The 24,965-nt window shown below is 33.4% G+C and overlaps 6 protein-coding genes across 10 annotated transcripts; 2 read left to right on the plus strand and 4 right to left on the minus strand.

Moving 5' to 3' along the window:
• Positions 1-126: 126 nt before the first annotated feature.
• Positions 127-5,975, minus strand: LOC117607169 (uncharacterized). Its single transcript, XM_034330506.2, has 4 exons — positions 5,839-5,975; positions 3,677-5,687; positions 3,425-3,604; positions 127-1,927 (listed from the first exon to the last, which is right to left on the minus strand). Exons 3-4 carry the CDS (start codon positions 3,428-3,430, stop codon positions 1,253-1,255), a joined length of 681 nt encoding a protein of 226 aa, XP_034186397.2. The 5' UTR covers positions 3,431-3,604; positions 3,677-5,687; positions 5,839-5,975; the 3' UTR covers positions 127-1,252.
• A 46-nt stretch (positions 5,976-6,021) lies between these two features.
• Positions 6,022-8,411, minus strand: spz (Spaetzle domain-containing protein). Of its 4 annotated transcripts, none has more exons than XM_034330508.2 (7): positions 8,185-8,411; positions 8,018-8,117; positions 7,488-7,554; positions 7,264-7,388; positions 6,496-6,555; positions 6,297-6,400; positions 6,022-6,229 (listed from the first exon to the last, which is right to left on the minus strand). In XM_034330508.2, the coding sequence occupies exons 2-7, from the start codon at positions 8,093-8,095 to the stop codon at positions 6,022-6,024; spliced, it is 642 nt and encodes a 213-aa protein (XP_034186399.1). In that variant the 5' UTR covers positions 8,096-8,117; positions 8,185-8,411. The 4 variants fall into 4 exon arrangements, with proteins under 4 accessions (XP_034186399.1, XP_034186401.1, XP_034186400.1 ...); XM_034330510.2 differs by adding an exon at positions 7,694-7,773 and having other exon boundaries at positions 8,018-8,404; XM_034330509.2 differs by adding an exon at positions 7,694-7,861 and having other exon boundaries at positions 8,018-8,401.
• A 109-nt stretch (positions 8,412-8,520) lies between these two features.
• Positions 8,521-10,147, plus strand: LOC117607172 (PEST proteolytic signal-containing nuclear protein). Its single transcript, XM_034330511.2, has 3 exons — positions 8,521-8,676; positions 9,251-9,453; positions 9,522-10,147. Exons 1-3 carry the CDS (start codon positions 8,640-8,642, stop codon positions 9,762-9,764), a joined length of 483 nt encoding a protein of 160 aa, XP_034186402.1. The 5' UTR covers positions 8,521-8,639; the 3' UTR covers positions 9,765-10,147.
• Positions 10,148-10,188: 41 nt separating this feature from the next.
• RpS26 (ribosomal protein S26) lies at positions 10,189-11,275 on the minus strand. The gene is made up of 3 exons (XM_034330512.2): positions 11,131-11,275; positions 10,372-10,680; positions 10,189-10,290 (listed from the first exon to the last, which is right to left on the minus strand). Exons 1-3 carry the CDS (start codon positions 11,131-11,133, stop codon positions 10,258-10,260), a joined length of 345 nt encoding a protein of 114 aa, XP_034186403.1. The 5' UTR covers positions 11,134-11,275; the 3' UTR covers positions 10,189-10,257.
• A 531-nt stretch (positions 11,276-11,806) lies between these two features.
• On the plus strand, positions 11,807-12,664 carry ave (sterile alpha motif domain-containing protein aveugle). Its single transcript, XM_034330451.2, has 3 exons — positions 11,807-12,086; positions 12,151-12,264; positions 12,368-12,664. Exons 1-3 carry the CDS (start codon positions 12,048-12,050, stop codon positions 12,542-12,544), a joined length of 330 nt encoding a protein of 109 aa, XP_034186342.1. The 5' UTR covers positions 11,807-12,047; the 3' UTR covers positions 12,545-12,664.
• A 336-nt stretch (positions 12,665-13,000) lies between these two features.
• Positions 13,001-23,452, minus strand: LOC117607353 (RYamide receptor). 2 transcript variants are annotated; one of them, XM_034330957.2, is made up of 10 exons: positions 22,592-23,452; positions 17,873-17,979; positions 16,385-16,587; positions 16,150-16,298; positions 15,574-15,695; positions 15,288-15,496; positions 15,111-15,211; positions 14,964-15,054; positions 14,785-14,903; positions 13,001-14,391 (listed from the first exon to the last, which is right to left on the minus strand). In XM_034330957.2, exons 2-10 carry the CDS (start codon positions 17,961-17,963, stop codon positions 14,157-14,159), a joined length of 1,320 nt encoding a protein of 439 aa, XP_034186848.2. In that variant the 5' UTR covers positions 17,964-17,979; positions 22,592-23,452; the 3' UTR covers positions 13,001-14,156. The 2 variants fall into 2 exon arrangements, with proteins under 2 accessions (XP_034186848.2, XP_034186847.1); XM_034330956.2 differs by having other exon boundaries at positions 17,859-17,979.
• Between the last annotated feature and the right edge of the window lie 1,513 nt (positions 23,453-24,965).

Raw genomic sequence — 24,965 nt, forward strand, 5'->3', positions numbered from 1 at the left:
CGCGCCGAACGAGTCATCGTCGTACTATCATAGAAAAATTCAATTAACATAAAAGATTCGGATTGCAATGAAATTTTATTTATACTTTATTGAATATTCAAAGATTGTTTGGTACAAGCTGCTTCTATTTATTCTAACGTTAACACTACTTGTATCTTAAGTGTAATCTTTGTAAGTGCTTTTGGTACTTATCTAGCTGGTACTTAGTTGATCATTAACGCCCATGAAATATTTTCTTTAATTATCATTCTTGCGTTGATAATAACGACATGTGTAGAACAGCAACAATAGTGAAAGAGAATCATAAAAAATTTGTTTAATAATTTTTCAGATTTAATATACTAAAGACCCATCATCAGTGGGCCACGTCGACGTAGCATCCAGTGACCCATTGGTGGGTCACTTTGTCGTACGCAAAGCAAAATTCAGTCGGCGACAAGTTCGACCCATTGATGATAACATATCACGGTCGACCTGTTTCGTATCGATGACTACGGAATAATTATGATTCGCAAATTACAAATTCCAGCAGGGTATTCGTGAAGCGAATAATCGTTTCGAAAAATCTGTATCAACGGACCAGTTCGTCCGGATCCTACAAGAGTAAAAGTTATACTTTTACTTCAAAAAAAGAAACAATGACGTTTGTAAATTTTTACCGTGAAATACTTGTTTGAAAGATTCTATGATTTCATAGAGGCGTTCGAAGAAGACGAGAACCAGCTAAGATTTCCCTCCTTAATTGCAACCTTGACGACCCAGATAATTATTTCCTTTCGTGCAGCTAATACATTGATCTATCGTTTCTACTCTAATGTATCGCTATCGGAGGGCGAATACAGTTGAATTTCGTGGCGGGTTCGTTTACAGGATCGAAATTGAATGTTTTTACAATCATCTCGTTCGCCTTGACCTTTTTTTGTGAAAGTATTCTTGCGTTATTTCAATATATATGAACTTTCTTCGCTTTCACTCGCGAAAAATATTTGGTCCTTGATCTTACATCAAGATCATGGGTTATTTCATGAATGGTTGCTTGCGACATAGGGTTTGCTTAGTTAAAAGGAAGCGTAGAGAGAGGAGTGTCCCACCACCTGCCATGTTTGTCCATATTCTTTATTTGTAAAGGAAGAAGATTTTAAGTTAGTGTTTTCTCATAAAGTGAAGACAAGTGATGGAATTCCCCTTCTTTTCTCTCTGATTCTAGCCAAAAGCGAACGTGTCTCGAACCCGGAAAATAACATTCGAATGGCTACATAGTTACCGAATAGGTATGCCCGTATTCCGGTTTTTTATGGCCCGAATCCGAGCTCGAGGAAGAGCTGGACGATGCACTCGAAGCAGAGACCGAGGATGATCCTTTCGACGCGCTGCTGGAGGCGCTGACAAGACCACCGATTATACCATTGGCTATACCGCCGATCAAGCTCCCGGATCCTTTCAGGATACCTCCAGAATCGGATCCTGAAGATTCGTGATGTTCTCCATGATCAGTATCGTATCCTCCGTAATGATACCCGTCCGGAGGATGATCGTATTCCTCGGGTCCGCTATAATCGCGTTTGGATCCTGATCTCTTGATCCTATCCTGCATCATCTCAATGTATTTTGGATCACCTAGGAGCTCGATGGTAGCTCGATCAGCGCCGATCCTCTTCGCGATATCAATCTGCATTTTCTCCGGGAGAAGTTTGTAAATTTCAAAGGCTGTACGTTGTTCTCTCAATATTCTATTCGCATCCTTGGAGGCATTGTCCAGCAATTGCCACTGTTCGTTGGATGCTTTCTGTTCTGTCGAGGTCCTTCTATACGGTGCCAGGCGTTCCAGCTGAGCCGAGGCTCGAGATAATAAATCTTCTTTGCTGGATTCTCTGCTCTCCGAGAGGACGAGGATGGAACAACAGCAGAGGACGACCAGTGGCAGGACCTGAAAAATACGTGGATTTAGAATTTTGAACTGTCTGCAAGGAGATTAATAAGTATTACAAGTGATAATGTCATTATCAACGTTTCCAAAAATTCTAACAAGATTGCAAATTTATGAATCAGTCAAGCATGGATTATTAGAACGCGAATGTAGCAAGTGGAACGGTTCTTGGTGAAAGTCATAGCTTTGCTTTAGAAGATGTTCATATATGTGACCGTGACAAACATTGATCTTGACAGAATTATTGGTTTCATATAGAAGGAAAGAAGAAAGAAGACATTGACGAGAAACGACCGGTAAAAGGACCAAAAAATAAACCAACATCGAAAGTCTACGCCTATTTCTATGTAGAAATTTCTAATAATCTACAATCCACACTTTCACACAAACATATTAATTACAAAATAATTCTAATGAATTGATTATAGCTTACATTGAAACCTGTTCTATTTATATCACTAAAGAATTATTAGCTAAGTCAACATTTCTCAAATCATTTTCCATGGAATACAATAAAGTGTTTAGTAAGAAATTCCTAATTTTTTCCACGTTTCCAAATGACCATCTCGAGAACAATGAATATTCACGGTCGGACGAAAGTGTTCGAAGCGTCCTTGCTCTTGGACTTGATATAGTGTCAACGCTCGACCCAGTTTACCATACGCTCTTATTCAGACTCGTGAGCTACGATTTCTAAAAAGCGGCAAGCAAACCGGCATAATATCGCCTTGTATATACAAGTATCACCTGGAGCGAAGAACGTCCTTTCAAAAGAAAGGTATCCTTTCATCGTTTCCGGTTACTGTATCCATTTGTTACTCACTCAAATTCCAGTACCAACGATAAATCAATTTCTTTTCCTCTCTAAAACGTTCATTGGAATTCGTCGAATCTGCATTTCATGCGAGTTGATTCTACTTTCACGGAAGCTGTTTTTTATTAGAAGAACAAATTTCCAAGTAAAGAAATCCTGTACCTGTTGACTACCTGGGTAACAGAAATACTTTTACCGTTGACTGAGATAAAGATTTGTGACTTCTTGAAAAATGTTATGTTATCAAATTTGAAAAAAAAGGAAAAGTGGTCGGTGACCCCGATGATATTCCAAATGTTAAGCACCGGAAACGACAGAAACGCAATTTAGTTGCGGATAAACGATCTCTCGCTAATGGCAATTATCTTCGTCCACACTTTTACGTTCAGAATGAAACAGAAGCGAAGAACTTATTTTCCCCATTGTTGAGAAGAACGAGTTTTACTTTCACGTGGGTGTTAACCGCGACGCCATCCACTTTCAATTATACCACGAGATGAATCCTACAGATGCAACTTCTCTTTCGAATCTCACATCACAATCTTATTAGACACCTTCGTACAAAACTGCTCGGTTGAATAAATAAGAATTGATCTATAAAAAGAACAGATAATTTCAAAAAAATCACACTTCACACATGGATAAAAATGTATTTGATACACAATGATGTTGCGATGGAGTACCTTCATGGTTGACTTTCACGGTAGATCGGTAAAAGGATCACGGCACTCTCACTGAACTCACTGGCCATCGCCATCGAGTATTTCCTCTCTTTATACCGACTCCCACCTTTTTACCTTTACGGGAGAACGTTGACCGCTTCGTTATTATATTTCTCCAAAATTCAACAGTGATTCTTCGTTCTAAAATAAGAAAATAATTAAATAGCATAGTAACAATATAAGCTAGAAAATTGTATATAATAGTACAGTTACCTTTAAACTTACAAAAATTCATCAAATATTAACGAAGACGTCTATTCTTCATTTTCCTGTCCCATGTTTTAAAATTCAATGTACATCTTGGAAAATTGCCAATCATATCGTTGACTCACTTTCCTCGGTTGCCCTCACAAAAGGCAGACGAGTAAAACGCGACCGAAATTCATACGTTGTTTTATACCAAAATACTCTGCAAGAGAGGAACAAGAACGTGCCGTTTTATCCACGTGCTCTTAAGTCGAAGCAGGCTAATGAAAGCACTCATTCCAGTGAAATGCAATCGTATCCATTGGAATAATGAATAGCCAGGTCTGCTCGATAAAAATCGTGCTCGATTGTTTTCATATTTTCCCTATTCCCGTTTAACCGAACGTGGACAGCATAATTATAGACGTTTCATTTAATGACATAACTTAAGGCTCGTTAGGCTTGCCAGTTCGAATGGAAAACTGGTAACGATTCGTGCAAATTGAGTAAAAACGAATGTAGAACGAAGTGCGGTTGCGAAAGACTCACACTTTTCCTATCTGGAAATCTATTTATACGGAGTGTCCCATTTTAATTTATCCATGTTTTGTGGAAAATCTTGCGGTTAATAAGTTTTGTTTAGATCAGGGATGAGCAACCCGCATGCCACTTTCTCGTGCGGCCCTTCAAAGATTTTACATTTTGACTTTTAAAAATTCTTAATGTTCTGCAGCCTCATTGTACCCTAGGCGTGTTAATTTAATTTTTGGAAATGATGCCGACATCATAGATAGGCACTGATGTCATCATTTCCAAAAATTATGCTTATTTTATTAATAAACAGATAATATGAGTTCATCATTCAGTGTTTGTATTATCATAAGTTTCTTACACGTGGCCCGCATAACATTTTTAAATTTATAACCGGCCCGTTGTAAAAAAAGGTTGCTCATCCCTGGTTTAGATGGAAATTCCTTGATGATTTCAATGATCTCTGTTTCTGATGATGACTCTTGCCCTGAGTAAGCTCGTCTTGAGTATGTGTTAAATGTCGTCAGGAATTGTATGTCCTTATCTCCTACAATTGGGCATAAAAAGGAAGTGGTGATTATCGTGTTAGGGAAATAAAAAGAAAATTGATCTTTAAAAATAGCGATCAAGTAAAATGCATGGTAAAATCATTAGTTCAATTCAGAAACCTTACGTTCCGAATAGTTCGAATGGAAAGCGAGCAAATCATGCATCAACTATTATTATTTGTATCCGGCTGTATAATCAGGATAAATGAACATTCTTACGTGGACAGAGAAGAAAAATCATCAACAATGGCAGCAGGGTGATTATACTGAATGTATCCGTTGTAACAAGTTCTCACAAATTTGATATTCGTTTCCTGACTGTCTCCTTATTTAATTTCGCTATTGTACTATGTATATCTTAGCAGACTGGTCAATTTGATCGTTATTACATTTACGTAAGATATTAAGGGAACGATCACTTGTCCAAGAAAATGAAAGAAACTTGCGAATAATTACAGGAAGTCGTGTCTGCAACATGAAAAGCATATCGTGTGTCTGATAGAGACAAGATTTTTTTCTACTAAACACGTTGCCTGTGCGATATAAAAGTTTATAGACTATTAATCACCTTATTTCATTTAATTGTTTCTCAATTTTTAAATGAAAAGTAGCAACATGTAATACATTGACAGGAAACAAATTGTTTTTAAGCGAGAGAAATCGCTACACGATGATACAGCAGTATGGGTTCAAGTCGAAACGAGGAAGAATAAGAAGGTATGTGAAAGGCGCAGTTTTAGAACGATATTTACACTCGATAAAAAATAAAGACTTCAGTGAAAACTGTAACGCGTATACCGTCTACTAAATTGAAAGTAGAATATAATAAAAATTAATTATATTCCTTGATATAGAAAGCTGAACACCTTATTACTGATAAGTAGACTGTCCAGCGTAGACTGATAAAAAACATCTTTACACTCCAAACGATAAGCATTCATTATTACGCTATGTCGTACCTGGAACACGAAAGAACAAGTTATATTAATCGTAGTCGGGCAATAAGTAACTCGTTTATTTAAATCACGTTATTTTCATTTTAAGAAAACTACTATGTATTATACATAACCAGTACTACATTTCTATTAGGTGTACAAATTAATTCGGTACCTTCAACATTGAAATTTGAATATTTTTCCGCGCTTCAGTGTATTTGAAAACTGGCGCCAGAATACAATAACAATAAAAATTACTTTAAAAACTGGAGTTAGCATAACTTTATGAAAGTAAATCTGCAATTAAAAAATAGAAAAATTACATAATTAATTTGTACGCTTAGTATATTTTATATCGTCAAACTTTGTGTTTAAACGATTTCAAAAATATATCGGCTCTGAATTCGATATGACAGCAACAGCTAGCTGGAAATCGGAACGATTCGTGATATATCGAACCGTTCGCTGAAACTGCCAATAGTTGACGATATATGTATTTTTGTTTGCATTTTGTGTAGTAGCCCTCAGCGAAATCGTCGATCACTCTACATTGTTGGCCTTCTTCCCTAGAAAATTATGAAATTGATGATTTCACGAAGCCTGAGACTGCCCCTGTACGTTAGCTATGCTTACCGGCATTTTTCAATGCGTACACTCTGCCTGAAATCCTCCTGATTCACAATGTATTGCCATTCAGAACTTTTAGTTTCAGCAGATTTTGGAAACACTACTTGCTCCTGAAACAATAGCGAAAGTATCACACTCGTGCTTCTATTAGGGTTTAATATTATTTCAAGTACAACAGGATGTGTGCTCCTTCAGTTTAATTTACCGTTGATACACAAAGTGGTTCCTCTTCGGGTATGTCTTCATCTTGTTCATGTACGTCCATCTGTTAAAAAGAATGCAAATGAACAAATAAGAAGTTTAGATATGTAGTATTAAAGTATGTAGTGATTAAAGTAAGATGTAATTAACACTTTGTAAAAGTTACGCGAGTGTAGGCATTGATTTTTAACGCTTGGTAACTTCATTAACATTTAATTATCTGGTGTCATGAATTATGTTTCCGCGTTCATCACAAATGAGGCCCATTTTTGAAAATTACTTATTTTAGTCTTCATTATTAATGCAAAAAAATTACAAAATGTACCCGGTCGATAACTCCAAGGAAATAAATAAAAATTTCTAGCAAGTTTTAAATTTCGCAAACTTTCTCTTCACATTTTGAAGATTCTTCCGGTATGTATATAAATTCGACTTTTAACGGTAAATAAATTATTCATTAATTACAGTAGAAACTAGGGCCGGCCCTGGGCCTAGGCAGACTAGAAGGCCACCTAGGGCCCCCATAAGACGATTTTATGTCTAAGTATGCAAGAAGAGTAATGTTTACTTGTATATTAATCGATGTAAATGCAAATCTAAATTAGTTATACAAGCTTTAATGTTAATTTTATAAATTTTATTTGAGCTACTTTCTTTTATGTCATATATGTGAAGGGGCCCTTTTTCTCAGGGCCGGCCCAAGTTCGTTCATTTTATATATAATATTATATAATATTAGGCTAATAAAATTCCGCTGAGACCACTTACGAACCTCATCGATGTTTTCATAATTACGTAGGTGAGGATTCTCCTGCAGTGCATTGAACACTACCTCTGTTGGATAATGCGGGGTAATTTCGCAATAAGTCGTGTTTTTGCATATCGGAGCTGCCTTGACTAAAAAATTATGCAATATTCTTTAAAAAAACAATAATAAGCATAAAAGTCAAAATAAAATTTAGACGTTGATGTCTGGGAAAATCATTTAAACGATACCTTGCGAAATTGATACCTTTGGTTCGCTTGAGGATTCGAAAGGTTTACCACGTGTTTCGAAAATCAGCTGGAAAAAATGTCAATGTCAAAACGATAGTAAATAATGTAAAAAAATTCAGTATGTTTATTACTACGTTGAATAAAAATTACGAAAAGATAACGGTGATATGTGCGAATCTTATTTATTTAAAAAATATTCAGATTACCATTAGAAGAATAAACCAAAATACCACAGCAGACATTTCAATGGCTCGATTCTCTTATTTCTATTTTTGACGGCTGCTCACTGGATTATCGAAAATAACATAAATTTTTGATTTGGGAATAAATCGGAATGATAAACACAGGGAGCCATCTAATCTTATCGATGAATTCTATAAATACGTATTGTTAGTTTATTAGGTAAAAATATTGTAACGTTGAGAATAATCGTAGAGAGCGATAGAAAAACGGAAATGATAATATTGTGTTAAAAGAAAATAACAAATTCATCATTTAAATGAATAATACATAGATAATAATAATCTTACCATCAAGAATATTCCGTTAAGTAATATCTTCGAATCTGTTTTTTGTTTCATCACACGTGTAGATAACGAGAACTTCATTGTTACTTTCGTTATCTTTCCTCTGAATAAATCGTTAACTGCGAATCATTCTTATTAAATAGATAAATACAATGAAAATGATTCCCTACTTCCTTCCATAGTTTGAAATTCTATCGACGGTTATTCTTTCTCAAGCAATTGTTTTAAAGAAGAACACTTGCTGGTTACAGTACTCGTTGTAAATGTATTTATGTATAGATAATGATAATAGAAGTTAGATATTATAAATGGAGTATGGAATGATTAATATTTGATCATTTTTATGTTTAAATAATAATAAATTTAATACATTACATTTTACCTGACATTTATGAACGTTGAGGAACTAAATTTAAATTTCATTCGGTATACTGTGAAGTTAAATATAACTATGCAAGTCGTTGCAATATAGGGGAAAATGAGCAGGATATACTTTTTGAAATATCCCTATTGAAAGAAGATATAGTTACCAGAGTGAAGTAAACTACAGTTACTGGCATTTACTGGCGTTAAACTGCTCCAGTTCAGTGGATTTCGCATTACGTCCTAAAGAAAATCAGAAAGAATGTCGAAGAGGAATCCAGGGGACGAATATAGAAAAGGTTTTATTCATTTTATTTATAATCGTATCAATTACATTAGGTAAAAATTAACATTTACTTCGTGCCGTAACAGAACGTGTACAGTACTCTCTTCTTGATTTGTTTTCGTTATTGATTTCATGTCTACAGAGTCTGATTATGGGAACAGACAATTTTAAACATATATAGTTTACAAAATTGATTGTGAAACGGTTATAAGAGGAAGCAAAGTCTTTTGAATCGTATTTCATCATCTAAAACTTGTTTCTTACTTTTCATGTACCATTTTCGGGTGTGCGCATCCTACAACCATGTGCCAAAGGATATAACATATTAATAAAAACGGAATGAATGTTAACCTTATGTAATAAAATTATCAAGTAAATATATACAGTTATCTCTATTGTTATAAATAACTTGAGGAAATCTATATTACATTCAAACTTGTTTGTCATTATTTGTTAACTTCTTTTGTTTTAAATTAAATTTAAAGTTACAAGAAAGTTGTACTGAGCATGTTGCTTAAATGATTTCCGGTTAAAGATATAATGTTGTTTAACTTGATCTGAACTTTGCCAGTGTTTGACGTTGTCAGGGTCAAGTGTGTACAGAGCAGAGGACTCCAGAGGTGATGACAGAGGAAGGGATCGCTCTCCACTTAGATCGGATGATCGTTGTGAGGCAACCAATTACAGTCAAACCGATGCAAAGAAGCAGAAGCTGACATTTGCATTTGGAAAGAAAGGTGGAATGGAACAGCAAAAGAAGGGCATTCAAATAAAATTAGGATCAACATCGGTATGTAGATGATATATACACTAAAATCTAAATTGAAATATATTGTTACTTATGAAACAATTTTATAGAAACCCACTGTGAAAGCAACACCGGTACAGAGGCCAACAGTAGCATCTGTGTTCAATACAGATGAAGAAGAAGAACCTGAAGAAATGCCAGCAGAAGCAAGGATGAGGATGAGAAATATCGGCCGTGAAACGCCAACCTCAGCAGGACCAAATTCATTTGGTAAAACAAAGCAAGGATTTTGTGATTCCAAAAAGATCTTTGAAAAAACACTGAAAAAGGCGATGGAAGAAGCAAATAAATGATTTCTTTCTTCCTATATTTGGGAATTATTGTTATTTGTATATTAATTTTAATGAGATGCAACAATTAATAGCGTGATCCTTGATTGTATAATTATATGCAGAATATTTTGATCAATTTTATGCAATTTATTGGTAGAATCTAGATACGAAGTTCCGTTTCATATTAAACGTCACATTTTTGTAAATTGACTGAATATTAACTACTTGGTAATTGTAGCTAATATTGAGACCACACTTGAAATATACCATTTCATTGTGTAAATCATGCGAACGTACGTACGTGTAATAAAATTGTATCACATAATTTTTACATTGTTCATTATCATTGTGTTGACTTTAAATTAAATAATAATGAAGTGAAAAGTAATTCTTTTCAAGATCATAGGGAAGTTATAGAATAATTTATCTTGTAACTTATGAAGTGTATAATATAAATAAATATCATCTGATATCAATTTTATTATTTATTTTCCTTTAAAATTTATATAATACATTATTTTCTGTTTTGTTGTCCCTGGCGCAGATCCTAAACAAACACAAGCAGTAAAATAAAAAATGTGAAATAATATTAACATTGAATGTAACTTTATATGTTTCAGATAATTACCCTGGGGAAATTACGGACTGGCGGAGTTCTGATACGACGGTTTGCTTTAGATCTGTTACGAACTACTTTAGAGTGGATAGCACAAGATACGCAGTAGTGTAGCTTGGCATACAATTTTGGAAGCTGGTATGCAGAATAAAAGCTAGCTTCTGTTATATCTCTGACAGCAGCTGCTTCTACAATGTTTCGGATAACAAACTTCTTAATTGCTTTATCCTTTGGTACACATCGGGCACAATTGGTACAGCGAACAGGGTTTACATGACCACGGCCGTGTTTAGCGCGTCCACCGTTCCTGCGTTTGCAAGTCTAAAATATAAAAGAAGAAATTAACGATTAACAATGGCATTAAATTACAGATCATCACTCATCTGGACAGTACCAAGTTATCAAAAACTCATAACATGTTATACTAGTACTACCGGTTTTATACATTGAGGTTAAGTATATTATTCTAGCAACATTTAAAACACAATGCTCACATTTTAAATTTCAGACATTTTATGTATTCTATTTCCAGAATTTATTTATTATTATTACAAATACAAATATTATATGATTGCAGATTGTGTCAACCACATGGTTCGTATTCGTCTAATAGCTCAATGTTTCACAAACATGTCATTGTTTATATCGAATGCATCATTTAAGAATAAGATTAGTATTATTTATTCAACAAATACGTCAATCATAGGATTGTACTATGCACAATATAATAAAATTACAGAAATTTCTAAATGATAAATAAGAAATAGTTACCATTTTGTTCCGTTAGCCACAGAAGAAGGAGCGGAAACAGCGATTGACGGGTAACATGTGAAGTTGGTGAGTCAAATCAGTCTACTTCCGGCTTCTTTACGAACTAGTCGAGTTTCAAATTCTGCTCGAAGTGCGTCTTTCGCGCGGGTGTAATCTTTATTAATTTCCTGTGTGTGATAGTGATTAGGCCTCAAAATAGAAGATCTTCAAACCTACCGTAGAAATCTACTAATAACGGCTGTTATTTCAAGGTAAGATATTAATATTACGCCATATTTGCGTTTGGTATAAGAGCGGCATATCCTTCAAACAGAAGATTTGAAGTATTTCTTACATTACAATTTTCTTGGTATTATACGTATTATATACATTAAATATACGCACATACGTAATTTATAATGCATATTCGAATTAAAATAAGGTATTCAAGACTAGAAATCGTAAATTAAATTTCGTTGTCATAGTGGGTAATGATTGGATCGTGAATTTACTTATTGGACAAAATTATTTATTAACAATGAATATTGAGAAGTAATTGCTCTCTGCAGAATTAGGAACAATCATAAAATTATTGAAAGCATCAATTTTTTTTATTAATTCTGTGCAGTTTTCAAATTTTAGTAATACTATTCCATTCTGTGATACATGCACTGTGTGGTAATAAAATGGCGCCATTTTGATCAAATGCCATGTAGGAAAAAGATATTAATTTTATAGAAAAAAGTACATATATCTTGAATTATCTTTATTCCATTTTTGTACATTGAATTTTTATGACATACTTATTGTATTTCAAAGATAAAAGTTTCAATATTTTATACAAATTATCAAATTCACAATGTTACAATAATTGTAACCTGTACATTTAATGATTTTAAAGAGTTTAAAACTTTTTTGTATTTTAAACTATAAACATAATGGTAGAGGAAGTAGTAAATTCTACTAATAAACCAAAGGTATGTTAAGACAGTAACTGTAGTAGGTTAATATTATATTAACAAAGAACATACAAAATTGTAGAATAAAACTACACGACCTCGTCCAGTTTATTTGTGGAATGTATTAGATGTACAAAAATGGTTAAGGAGACATTGTAGTGATTATTATCAATTATACCATGAAAAGTTTTTATATGTAAGTATTTTATTAAATGAGGATTAACGGTACTGTGCTTCAGTTGCACTGTTGTACTTCTGACATTATAACACATGATCAATATTACTGATGTTTATTTAAGCATGATATCACAGGAAGAGTGTTGCTAAGAATAAATGAAAATATTTTATTGAGGCTTGGAATTGACAATGAACAACACAGAATGGATATTTGGCGGGAGATTATGAAACTACGTCTTAAGACAGATATGTTAGAAATTAAAGACATAGAACGACGTAATAACATGAATTTTGATTAGTACAAAAACTAATTGGACTAATCATAGCTAATAATCAAAATGAGAAAGCTTTATTTTTTATATTCACTTATCAAATCATCTTTGATGATCTTTACAACTAGTATTATATTATTTTAATCAACTGAAATAATTATATTAAGTAAATAGTGTAGTTTTGTATATGTTTATAATAAAGTATTTGATACTGTATTTGTATTTTAATTTTTACTAGAAAGTAACTATTAACATACAAAATTTAATTTTCCAATAATTTTTAATAATTCATATTTTACTATCTTTGTTTAATAGAAATTGATCATATTAAGGAATAAAATTGCATATAAGACATTCATGCACAGTTTCATAATTGCCATTTAGCAGAAAATTAAGTTTGTTATAATTTTTTTATATTTGAACAAAGACTTTCTTATTGACTAGAAATATTTCTTCTTCTTAATATATTAATAATTAGTGATTTCTTGACAATGATCTATTATACCTTTTTTCGTATTTCTAATCATTTGAAATTCCAGTTACCCTGTTTGTTATTTTAATTTCAAGATATAGTATAGACATGATTAACAGTAGTACAATGATGGATATATGTGATATATTGTAGCAGAAATGTATAACTTTGCTTATTATACAACAGAATTTCGATAATTTCTTGAGCTATGTGCTGTATGAAATAGTTCATCTATACCTATAACTAATTAAATACAATTTGTCAATAAAAAAGAAATATATTTACAAAAATTTTCTAAATCAATATTATAGAATTTTAAAACTAGTTTTTATAATTTCATAAGGATCTGTTCCATTTGTTTCAAAATAAAGCCTCTTTACACAGGAAACATTTCAAACATACAACAATTAACATGTACAAAAAATTCACACGAATTGAAAGACATTATTTTAATAAAAGTTTCACAGCCATACTTATTTACTGGACGTTCAAAATCCAGTTCGATAACTGTACTCTCAGTATATCTGTAAAAGTTTCTCAACAAAGAAAATCAATTGTTCCATCTGATAAATTGTAACTCTAATTAACTCAATTATTTTCGTACATCATTTTTTCAATTAAAAGTTCCTTATTTATCCAACATCACCGATCTAGCTACTAAATGTAAAGAGATCAGTTGAAAAGGTACCATCAGTATAATAAATTCCAGACGATTGTTTTCTCCCATAATTAGATCAAATATCGTTAAGTAGTTTGAGCAATGATTAAAAAAATTAGGAAAGAAAATAACATTCTTTAACTAGCTGTAATTACATCGGTTATGCTTGCCATTCTTCCACTTCCGGTGTCCATTCACCCATCGAATCATCGAATCTTTTTCTATTTCCTGCTGTTTTAGAACTGCACAGATACAGCAAAATCGTGGATGGTTTATATCAGTTCTTATCTATTTAAAAAATTCCATAGACATTAAGATTAATATTCGCAATGAATTACAATATTCAAATGTGCGGTACCGAAAGGATAAAAATTTCTTTCGCTGTGCGAAAGATGTATCGTCGCTTGATGTGCATAAAACATATGCAAATGAATTACGATTACTCGGCGAGCGGAGTAGATTTCCCTACGTTACTCGAATAAATAATTAACTGGTTTTAATTCCTAACGTTACAAGCATAATTCTTCTATATCTGGGTCTTGAGCGTGTTTATGTTTCCCGGATGAAAAAACATATAATTCTTCGCTTCTGTTCGACGCTGTCGAATAACCGATACCTTTTTTATTTCGTGCGTTCCTTTGATGTTCATCAATGAACGACTGCGTTGATTCTCTTCCTGTTACACCTTTGTAAAACGATGAAACAAGGGGGTAACTACCAGAAATTGTTCGTTTCCATTCATACCTGCAATACGAGTAGATTGCAGAGTGTACAAAATTGAATTTATTGCATTCCTTTCGTTCTTCGACGAAATGTTTCAATATGTGTTCGATAAAATTTTTTATTAATCATTTTTAATAAAGGGAATATTGAAAATAGCAGATACGTTCGTTTTAACAAATATACATTTTAAAATTAAACAAATCGAACAGAATGTTCAAAGTGGCTCAGAACAGATTTCATTTTTTTCGAGTATAAAGCGTTATTTTATTTCAATAATTTGAATAATTAAAATAAGGATTTAAATTCTTAAATTTATGAATTTAAATAATTCTTTATTTGATTTATATAAGTGAGCTGGAGGATTGATAGAGTTGAAATTTTTGCACTTTGTTATATAAATTCTGAAAAGTATACCTAACAGAAGTACGGGTACTTTGCGTCTTATCCATTTCGATATTATCCATTGGTGGATTGTTCAACCATTTCCTTGATTTAAATGGACACCTTTGTTGAAATTCTCTTCTGAACTTTTCCTGATGCGGAAAAGTGTTTTGTCAGTTGCAAGGAAGATTAAAATTGATTAATATACTTACATTATATATTCCATAGATGAATGGGTTATAGCAACTATTCGACATGGCCAGCCAGTCGCAAAAAAACCATATGTAATGGATGTATTCATAGCTGCAATTTTAATTTTTATAATATTTATCTCTTTTATTTCCATTTTGATTACTTACTTGTTGATCTTTGGATGAAAATACCGAAAAACATTGTACGTTTGTAAAGGTAGCCAACATATCGCAAACAGAGCCACGACTATAATTAACATTTTAATTACCTGGAAACATAATGAATCAATTAAAAAGCAGTAAACACGTTGAAAATTCAATTTACAAATTTTCATGTTTATCTACCCTCATTTTGTTCCTCAATAAATTCGCATCTCGGGAATCTTCAGCATTTCCTGGCGCTTTATTTCCCCACAATTTCAACCCCATTCTTGCATAAACGCAGGAAATGATTGAAAGGGGCGTTAAATATTGCAGGAAGACCAATAAACCGGAGTAAATTAACATCGATCGATCGGATAGATTCACCTCTTTGCAGAAAGGTTTGTAATGATCTAGACCGGTGGGAAGAATGGAAATTTTTGAAAATTGAATTTTGAGACAGGATATATTGATCGGTGATGAAATTTACCGGTATAATCTTCTGGTTCCATCACGACTCTACGTGCAATGGCCATCGGTGTGGCCAAACTTCCGGCAAGGAACCAAATTCCAGCGATGATAATTTTAGCAGTCAATTTGCTTGGTTTAGCGCTATCATAGAAAAAAAAAATTTCATATTTGATAAAGATAGAACAGAGTATCTTATTCGAGTGAAATAAAATCCAAAGGTGTTTGATTCCTTTACAAATTTTATTAATTTTTCCATTTCTGTGCTGAAGGAAAAGGATTTTTCATTTATCATTGGTGCAATTTTTTGACTCAACGAAACTCGTTTCAAACATTTAATTATTATTAGGTAGGTTCTAGAAGCAGTAAAGTCAGTAATTAAACTAGAAAATTAAAAGGAATATACAGTAATATAAAAAGTTTTTAAAAAATTTTATTTCTGAAATTATAACGATTCCTGTGTTAATTATTTACACGGTATATTATCGAATGTATATGTTTGAATATGAATCAATTTCGAATGAGATAGTTAATTATAATACACAAGAGGATTAGAGAAAATGATCAGTGTGGTGTATGTAAATTTGATTGAACTCACCTAAGGGGTTTTAGAATCGCTCGATGTCGATCAATTGCGATCGCAGTCAGTGTGAAAACCGAGACATTGACTGAGAGAACTTGTACGAAAGGGCAAAAGGCGCACATAAAATATGGGAGATTCCATCTTTGAAGTAGGGCTGCTTGGAACTTGAAAATAAGATGAGCACAATTTTTATATTGTAGTTAATGTACATTGGCATTCGATTTGAATACCAAAAAATAAAATGCCTTACCTGAAACGGAATCGTGAACAAACCTATGACAATATCAGCCAGTGCTAAATTCGCAATGAAAAAGTTTGTTACGTTCTGCATACGTCTGGATGTGGCCACGATCCACATGACCAGAGAATTTCCTACCACTGCCAGAAAGGATATACTTCCGTATAAGATGCTTAGAACAACGAGAATCATAGTTGGCACTTCGTAGCTGCCAGCTGAAAACGAATAAAAATCATCGTTTTAAATGAGAAATTAATTTAATTAATTACAATAGTAACATGCCGAAGAAAATTAATTTAATTAATTACAATAGTAACATGCCGAAGAAAATTAATTTAATTAACATTTTCACAGCTGGTTAATCTATCGCGATTCTAAGGATCCTAAGAAAAAGGCAAAGTCAAAAAAATCCTTTAAAAGGGTGGTGGCTAGGGTGATTTTGAATAATTCTTTCCTATATCAAAATGCTCATTAAGGCTTAGTTGTTGATTTATTAATTAAAAACCCTGTAAAACCCTTAATAATGATTCATTATGTTCCCGATGCGATGTTGAGTTCGTTTTCAACCGAGGGTAAACACGGTTCTTCCCTTGATCCGCTACTGCGTTGAATTACTTACAAGAAATATAATGAGACTACATCTTTCATGAAATAAACGTAAGTCTATCCGATCAAATTTAGCTTACTTTGAATGCAGTGTAATTAACTTAATTGGCTAAAGAGAAAGAAGCTCACGAAACAAGTAATTCATTCATTTCTTTGATGAAATAATGTGCTGTCTTATTTGCATTTAATTCAATTCACAACTCATTCATTATTACGATTTACGCCTTCAGAAATAAAATTCGAACAAGAGAATAAAAAAATTCTTCAACTGTATAATTTTCTTTATTTTCTTTTTAAATTATTCTCGAACTGACTTTTCTAGCGGCTGATTAAATACCGAACTTCTTCTTTTATCGGCGAACTTTTAACTGTTCTCAAGTTTTTACTCGTCCTTTTGTTTGACTACATTAAGGCAGTGCTAGTGTAATTACAAGTCCCTTCAGTTTTGTATAAAATGTAATTATGTTCGATCGTGTGTCTTTGTAATTTATTTTATTCATACCGACTGTAATTTCATTTTCGTTGCATATCAATCGGTGCCTGTATGCTTGATGAAAATACAGATAAAAATTCCTCGACTCGGGGCGATTGGAAATTTCTTTCCATTTATCAATTCCCCCAAGAGAGAACACGATTTTTGGAGATCACAGAATATTGAAAAAAAATAAATTCTTTTCGTTTGATTCTTTTTTTTATCGTTTCAGAGTTCGATTATCCTTTGATACATTTTTTGATAAAAAAAGATAAAAAATTCTGCAATTCGTTTTTCTTTGAAGTATTTTTTAAAAATATTTTTTCGGTCAAACTATTCGCTTAATTTACAGCTATAATTATTATAGTAAATTTTAAATAATTCAGTAGTAATTATTATAGCTCGTACCAAAATCATCGTACATTGAATTATTTCGGCGAATCCTGTAGGTGTTGTTGAACGAAAATAATAAGGAACTTTCGAAATCATCACTTTCGTCCAGCCATGAATCATTCATGTCGATGGTTATCTGTAACAAACCATAAACAATACAAAATTCCTGTTAATATTTAAAATCATAGATCAGCATAGAAATATCGTTCTAATACTTAAAAAATTATCGATGGCATTGCATCGACAGTGCTTTTATTCATAACAAACGATCACAGTAAAGAAAGTTTCATTATGATTCAGTAAAAAGGAAAAGAACTCAATAAATTTCAAGCTGGAGAACGTGGAGGGTATGATTTATTCATGGTGTTTCGTATTGTTGCCTTTGAGAGACGAGCATCTTCTCTGCAGATAAAGTTCAATAATGTCAGGGAAAAAAGCAGATTATGCTTTGGCACAATTCTAATCTCGTTATTGTTTAAATTTTACTTCGAGGCATATAAAAGTTATCGATAATTTCTACATATCCTGGTAGTATTTGACAAGAAAAATTCAAAAATACAATTTTTAACTTTAGGAATTGATTCGCTTCTTCAGCATCATTCACCGTTTCGCTAATTTCATTAGCATAAAATTCGAATGGTAAAATGGGTAGATTTTTTGATAAAAAATATTCGTTTCTTAACTATTCACTCGAATACTTTGTTAGCTCACATTTTCAGGAAGGGCGCGAAAAAGGTTAATGGAATTGGGTTTGAACAGGGTCGAGTATGAGTAGTTTCATAGGATTTTGATAATTTATTATGGTTATATGATTGTTAAAACCTTCGGTGCACTTTTGTCCCATTTTCTCGGGTCTCGGGTTATCGTAAGCCGACTAAGCGTGAATTTAATCGAATCTATGAAAATTCAAATGTTAAAATGGGAAAAAAGTATCTGGGACAAGGAGAACTTTTAAAATGTTTCTCTGTTGGAATGGTATCGAGCTTTGCATGCTGATGCAAATATTTTGCATATCAAACGGTTAATTTCTGAATAGAAAGTCTCTCTCTTGATTCGATGGTATAAAAACGTGAAATAGAAGATCGGACGTGTCAGTTCTAAAATTCAAACATGATTTATGCATAGGGCTTTAGCATCATCTTAAATAGAAACAAGAGAAGTTGAATAATTATCAGGTTGGTCTGTACCAAGCTGTTGCCTCGTTGTATATAGTAACAGAGTCATGAGAGACGTCTCGACAATACCTTGTTACCGCCACGGCTTCCAATGCACGATATGCACTTTGTGCATAGTAACACGATTATGCTATTTGGTCGACGTAACGTTAGGCGTGGACGGGTCGGTTTAATACGCGAATTAAGAAATTGAAATTAAATGATTTTCTGCACCACTTGGTCGCTTGGTATACAGTGGATGATTAAATTGGAGCCACTCGCATAAATTGATGATTTTACATAAAAATTATTCATTCTTAAATCAAAACCGAGTTAAACAGAATTTTTGTTACTTTTTTATGATTCTAAAGTTATGATATACAGTTGAAAAACGTGAAAGTTCTTTATTTCTTTATTTTTGTAAGTATTTTTTAGAATTATTTATTAAAAGTAAAAACCTTAAAATTCTGGCTCTATTTCTACACAAACACGAAAAACCCATTTTTCATACCATGGCTCTAATAAATTTGATCACCCATTGTATATTGATATATCGGTATTGGAATATTGGCATCGATGTATTCATAGTCGAAAGTAATTAAATTCACTGAACTCATTTGTTTTCAACAATTTTTTTTCAAAGTACATAATCGATACTTAATTTTCTATATTTTCTCAATTTCTTTATTATTTATTTTATGGAATTAATCGACTTGGCAAATGGACCTTTCAACATATTGGTATTTTATGCTCTTGATTATACAGGTTACAGTATATCATATTGCCCCGATACACCTCGTTATATTAAAGTAATCAAGCGGTATGTCGTCGTGGCTGCTTAAAGCACCGTTTCATATCGCAAACCAAGTTTGTTTGCGTTACAATGTACTACATTGCCCTGCGAAATTATCCGAGGGCTCGTAATTTTGGAGTAGGCCCAAATAAGTTACCTTAATTGAATAGTAGCTCGCGTGTTAAGATCTGATCTAATTGCTTCTCGTGTTGGCAGGATCGCGTGGAATTTCAGGGGAAAGAAAGGATAATATGTTAGACAGTCGAATCTAATTAGGAGCGGTGTCCGTTTCATTGTCAATCTTCTGTTCTATAGGATTAGTTTAATTTTATTATAGGAATTATAATTTTTTTCATCCACGAATTTGCCAGCTAACTAGATCTACGTGAAATTTTGAAACGTTTGTTTCATTTATTTGCACCCAAAAGTTAATCAAATTGCATTCGAAGTGCATCGGAAACATTTTTTTACATTAAAATACAGGAAACCAGCAGATTTTCTTACAATTTCCTATTATTCATAGCAAGGAAATTTGAAAACTGACGGTTTCAAATATTTGCTTTTGAAATAAATAATATTTTTTTTATATGGGATAGCTTTTCATTCCTTTGCATTATGTTTGATGTAAGCGCAATATTATCCGTTAGATAAAATATCTTCGAACTCAGCTCGGTTGAAAGAATCTCTTTTTCTAAATATAATTAAAATAATTTAAAGTATAGGTATATACATCTTTGAATCCACATTTCAAAATTTTTATTAAACTATTTAAATTAAATAAAAATTCTCAAATTTAAATGGTAAATAAACAACGGCAAAGGAAGAACTCAAACTATTTATTTTGATCTACCGTTTGGATCTGTATTATTCTAATTAATTATAGCACTTTTAATTTTATTAATTTTATTATCAAACAGAGCTAGGAAAAATTGACTCTGATTTCTGTGCAAGCAGCTTCGTTAAACGGAATATTTACCTTTCTATTTTAAATATTTTTTCTTTTCTAAATATTCTAAGGACATTTGCGATAAGAAGCGTTGAAGTGTCCAATTTTCCTGACGTTTTGCAAGCATTGCAGTTACCTTTATCAAAGATCGAGTGAACTGATACTATTATATATCAATATCAGTAAAGTGTTAAAAAAATATTTTTCTATTCGACATGGTTTACATTGGAAAATTTCAAATAGTTTTTGTAACCGTTCAACAGAATTGGAAAAATGGTTTATTTCTTTTCTGATCTACCAAAACATCACTGTTCTACTTCGGTTTATTTGAAATTCTATTTTTCCTTCTAAGCTTGTCATTCAATTCTACGCTTTCAGCGAGTCGATGAGCGCATAGAATTCTTCAGAAAGCCGGTCACATTTCGTACAATGCGAGCTGTTTTGAAAATGAGAATCCCTGCGTTGTTGAACTACATTGTATTCTTGATTTATAAATGTTTACCCGAAAGACAACGCGAAGGCCTTTCGAAACAAAGTAAATCTTCAGTTTCGCACGTTTCGACAGAACTTCGATGCACTCCAACTTCCAAACTCGAGCGAGGATATTGGGAAAGAAATATATTTTCAATATAAAATCGTGAAAACGAAATATTCATTTTCTCTTCGTTGATACTTTCAAAATGTTCTAATAATTTTAGAATTATTTACGTATCGTATAATAAATCTAAAAATATTAAAAAAAAAATCATTTCTGTAGACGAAGTGCATCCACTAGAATTTTTATTAAAAATAAGAAACTCCTTTAATCATTCTTGTACTTTCATTACTGAATATTTCCTTTCATCAGTTTCGTATTCTTCGGATTCATTGAAGGAAATGGTAAGAGGGGATGAAAGCGAACAATTGTGTTTCTGTTACAATTAAAAACTTGTATCTTCGAATGTCGTATCTGGAAAAGCTATTTCCTTTCCTGAGAGGCTGAGCAATTTCATGAAATTATCTACATATCCTAGATTCCTGACACGAATGGAGTTTTTCTCCATTCTCCCTCCTGAGGGAGTTCCGAAAATTATTTTCGTTTCCGGTTATCAGGAATTGAGCTCAAGGGAAGACGAGAGCTTCCACCATTCTTATTGTATCCTTTCGTACGAGATTCATGATTTCATTTAAAAAAAAAATATATTTATCACAAAGAGTTGTCAAATTAATTTGCCTCCATATCGCGTGCTCTATCGCTAAAGTTTGGACGGTGCAGTATACATATTGTCAAATTTCAGAAGAACCTTTGTTCCATTACTTGTCTTTGTATTCTAGCAATTTTAGTTCGACGTCCATAAGGAAATTTTTCAAAAACCTGTCACCTCCCGGGTTTTTTCCCACGAAATAGAAATTTCTGTCGCTCGTAAAACGCGCGCTATCGCTTGTTATTCCAAATAACACCTGTCACAAAGGTACTCGGTGATTAAATTTGTTTCAATTTGAGGAATCGTCAACGCGTCGCAACGAAATTTTCCATGAAATTGACTGTTCTCTTTTATAGTATCTTTTTTTTTTTCATGAAAAGTTTATTTCATAAATTTAATAAAACTTAATTGTTTAATAAAGAGGTGCCATTTGAGACCTTTAAATAGTGTTAATAAAAATATATTTTATTCAGGAATGAAAAATTTTCCTAAAAATCGAAGGAATACCAAGAATCTGATACAGCTGATCAAATTTGAATTTTATAATTAGAAATTTCAGTATCTTATACTCTATCTCAGAGATTCCCCGTAATCTTAAACGGAGTGCTATCGAGCTTGCCTCTCATAAGAGGAGTTGTATCGTAATTTATCATACAGATGATACAACTCACCGAAGCGTAGAGTGGATCCTCCATAATCCTTAGAGATTGCTCGGCAAAGGAGCTTGTTGATACTTCTTTAGAAATCTGATTCTCCACGCCCACGGGTGCACTCTATTGTTCTTGTAACTCAATTACTATGAATTCGACGTCGACTTAGCACAAGTCATTTCAACTCAATTCCTCGCGCAGGCACTTGATTATCCTCTAATGATCCTTCAATTAACAACCCTCGAACAATACCTTATTGAATTTAATATTGCAAACGCTTCGACGCATTTCCAAGAAACCACGATTATTAGAGACAATATCCCTGAAATTCCAAGCAAAGTTTCAGTTGCATAGAGCTCAGAAGCTTCAGCATAGTTTCGTCTTGCAACATGGTTACCAAGCTTCCAAAAGTTTCTAATCACAATTGATCACCGTTCTCACTCACAGCACAACACCGGCTTTACTTAAACTAGAGAAAAACATGTGTTCGTTTGTCTTCCGCACGACACGGTGCATTTAACACACCGATATTTCGAATCGGACGGCAACAAACGCGACGTTGACAGTGTTCCGATAAAAACGAGATCAAAGGGTTCGTCGATTTCACGATTCCTTAGTTAAAGACACGATTTCCTTCGCGATTCTCTTCAGTTCCGTGTTCTCCTTTCGAGACGGTGACGATCAAACTGTCGATTCCTTTCCTCGTTCGTATAACCCATTTAATTGCTTCAATTCTAATTTGCTTTCGAACTATTGTTCTTCAGTGTCCAAAGATTAATCTGAATCATTCGGATCGAAGAAATTCGAATTTTCCGCGAAGATTTTAACGCGAGAGTGAAAATTCGATCACCGCCGGACGCGGGTTTCGGTAGGTACGCGCTTTCCGAGAACTCGCGACGAAATGCGGTCGGTTTTTGCGATGAACATCGTGAATCAGAGGGTGGGGGGTGTCCACGGAGGGGCAGACTTCAACAAGCATTTCCTCGTGGAAGGAGATCATTGTGGAACCTGCGCCGTTGTTCGTCGCCCTATCGCGCGCTTCTCCGAACGTGACCGAGTCTTCTGTGAACCTTAACCCGCCGCCCGTTTCTCGCTCGATTCATCTTTTTCTGCACGTGCATATTGTGAATGGTTTCTTCAAATTTATTCACCGCAGGACAATGAACGACGAGAATTGGCTTGACCGCGTGGAAACGTTGCTCTGATTCGTCTCTTTGTCGTATTGTGTTCAGCTCAATGCGTTCGGGTCGCGATAGGGGGATAAAGCGAATGGAGATTGACTCTTGTACCGAGTATGTATTTTCATGTAGCTTTAGAACTTTCGATCGTGCTTCGTTCATTTTGCAAAATGTTCGTCGATGAAAAATAGCAACAACAACTCTCATTTTTAATATTCGTAATTAATCACATTATGTTAATTCCAACTGAAATGAAAAATTGCATTGTGCATCTCTTTCATAGTTAATTTCTGTTCCAGAGCTCTTTTCGTTTTAACATGTTGAAATTAAATTACTTTCAGCTGTCGCATCCAAACATCAGGCATTCTCGTAGCCTTCGTTTCTAAAGTAGATTTCAACGATTTTCTTATAATACTGTTCCAATATAATGGTGTATCACGATACAAAGAAGTGGCTTTCATCGATCGATCATTTCTGGGTACCAAAGCGTGTTTCTAATTCTTTTCTATTGTTTGCACGAAGTATAACATACGAAGATGTATTAGTGTACGTGGAAATTCATCTGCGTTGTTATGTTTAAAATTATGAAGTGTATTTGAGATTTATAAAGGAAGAGTAAATTATCTTTCAATATTGATATTAAAAGTATTTTGGAAAAGAAGTATGAATATCGATTCAGATTTTCTTGCGTAAACGATTGTACGCAAGTAGTGGGGAGGCACAGCTCTGTATATGAGGTTTCCTCATTTACATCCTCATTCTCCTGGGAACCACTCGAGGGGTCGGACGGGAATCTCGGGCAAGGGGAGGTCTTGGGACCCGGGGAAACTTAGAGAAGGGGTGGTATCGTTATTTTCCCTAGGGATGTCTACCATGCTCGGTACTGTACAATATAACCCCGATTAACTGAAATGAAAAATTAGTAAATAATCCTGATATCTAGTTTGCGCTTAAAAATTTTTTATGACGTCAACCTTTTGTTACCATTCCATAAAAGAAAGTACATATATGTTTTTTGTAAATATAAGAAGATTATGACAAACGTTCGTAAATTGATAATTTAAAAACTCTGGGCAATTGAGAGCGTGGAAATTCGCGACCCAATTAAACCTGGTCCTGCTAGGAGCACTTTCTTTGTCTCTGCATAAAAATAATCTCTGAATAAAAATTAAAAAATTCTGCTATTTTCTGATCCTTGCACGTTGCTTAGGAAAAAT

Source organism: Osmia lignaria, chromosome 14 (assembly GCF_051020975.1).
Source record: "Osmia lignaria lignaria isolate PbOS001 chromosome 14, iyOsmLign1, whole genome shotgun sequence".
NCBI classification, from domain to species: Eukaryota; Metazoa; Arthropoda; class Insecta; order Hymenoptera; family Megachilidae; genus Osmia; species Osmia lignaria.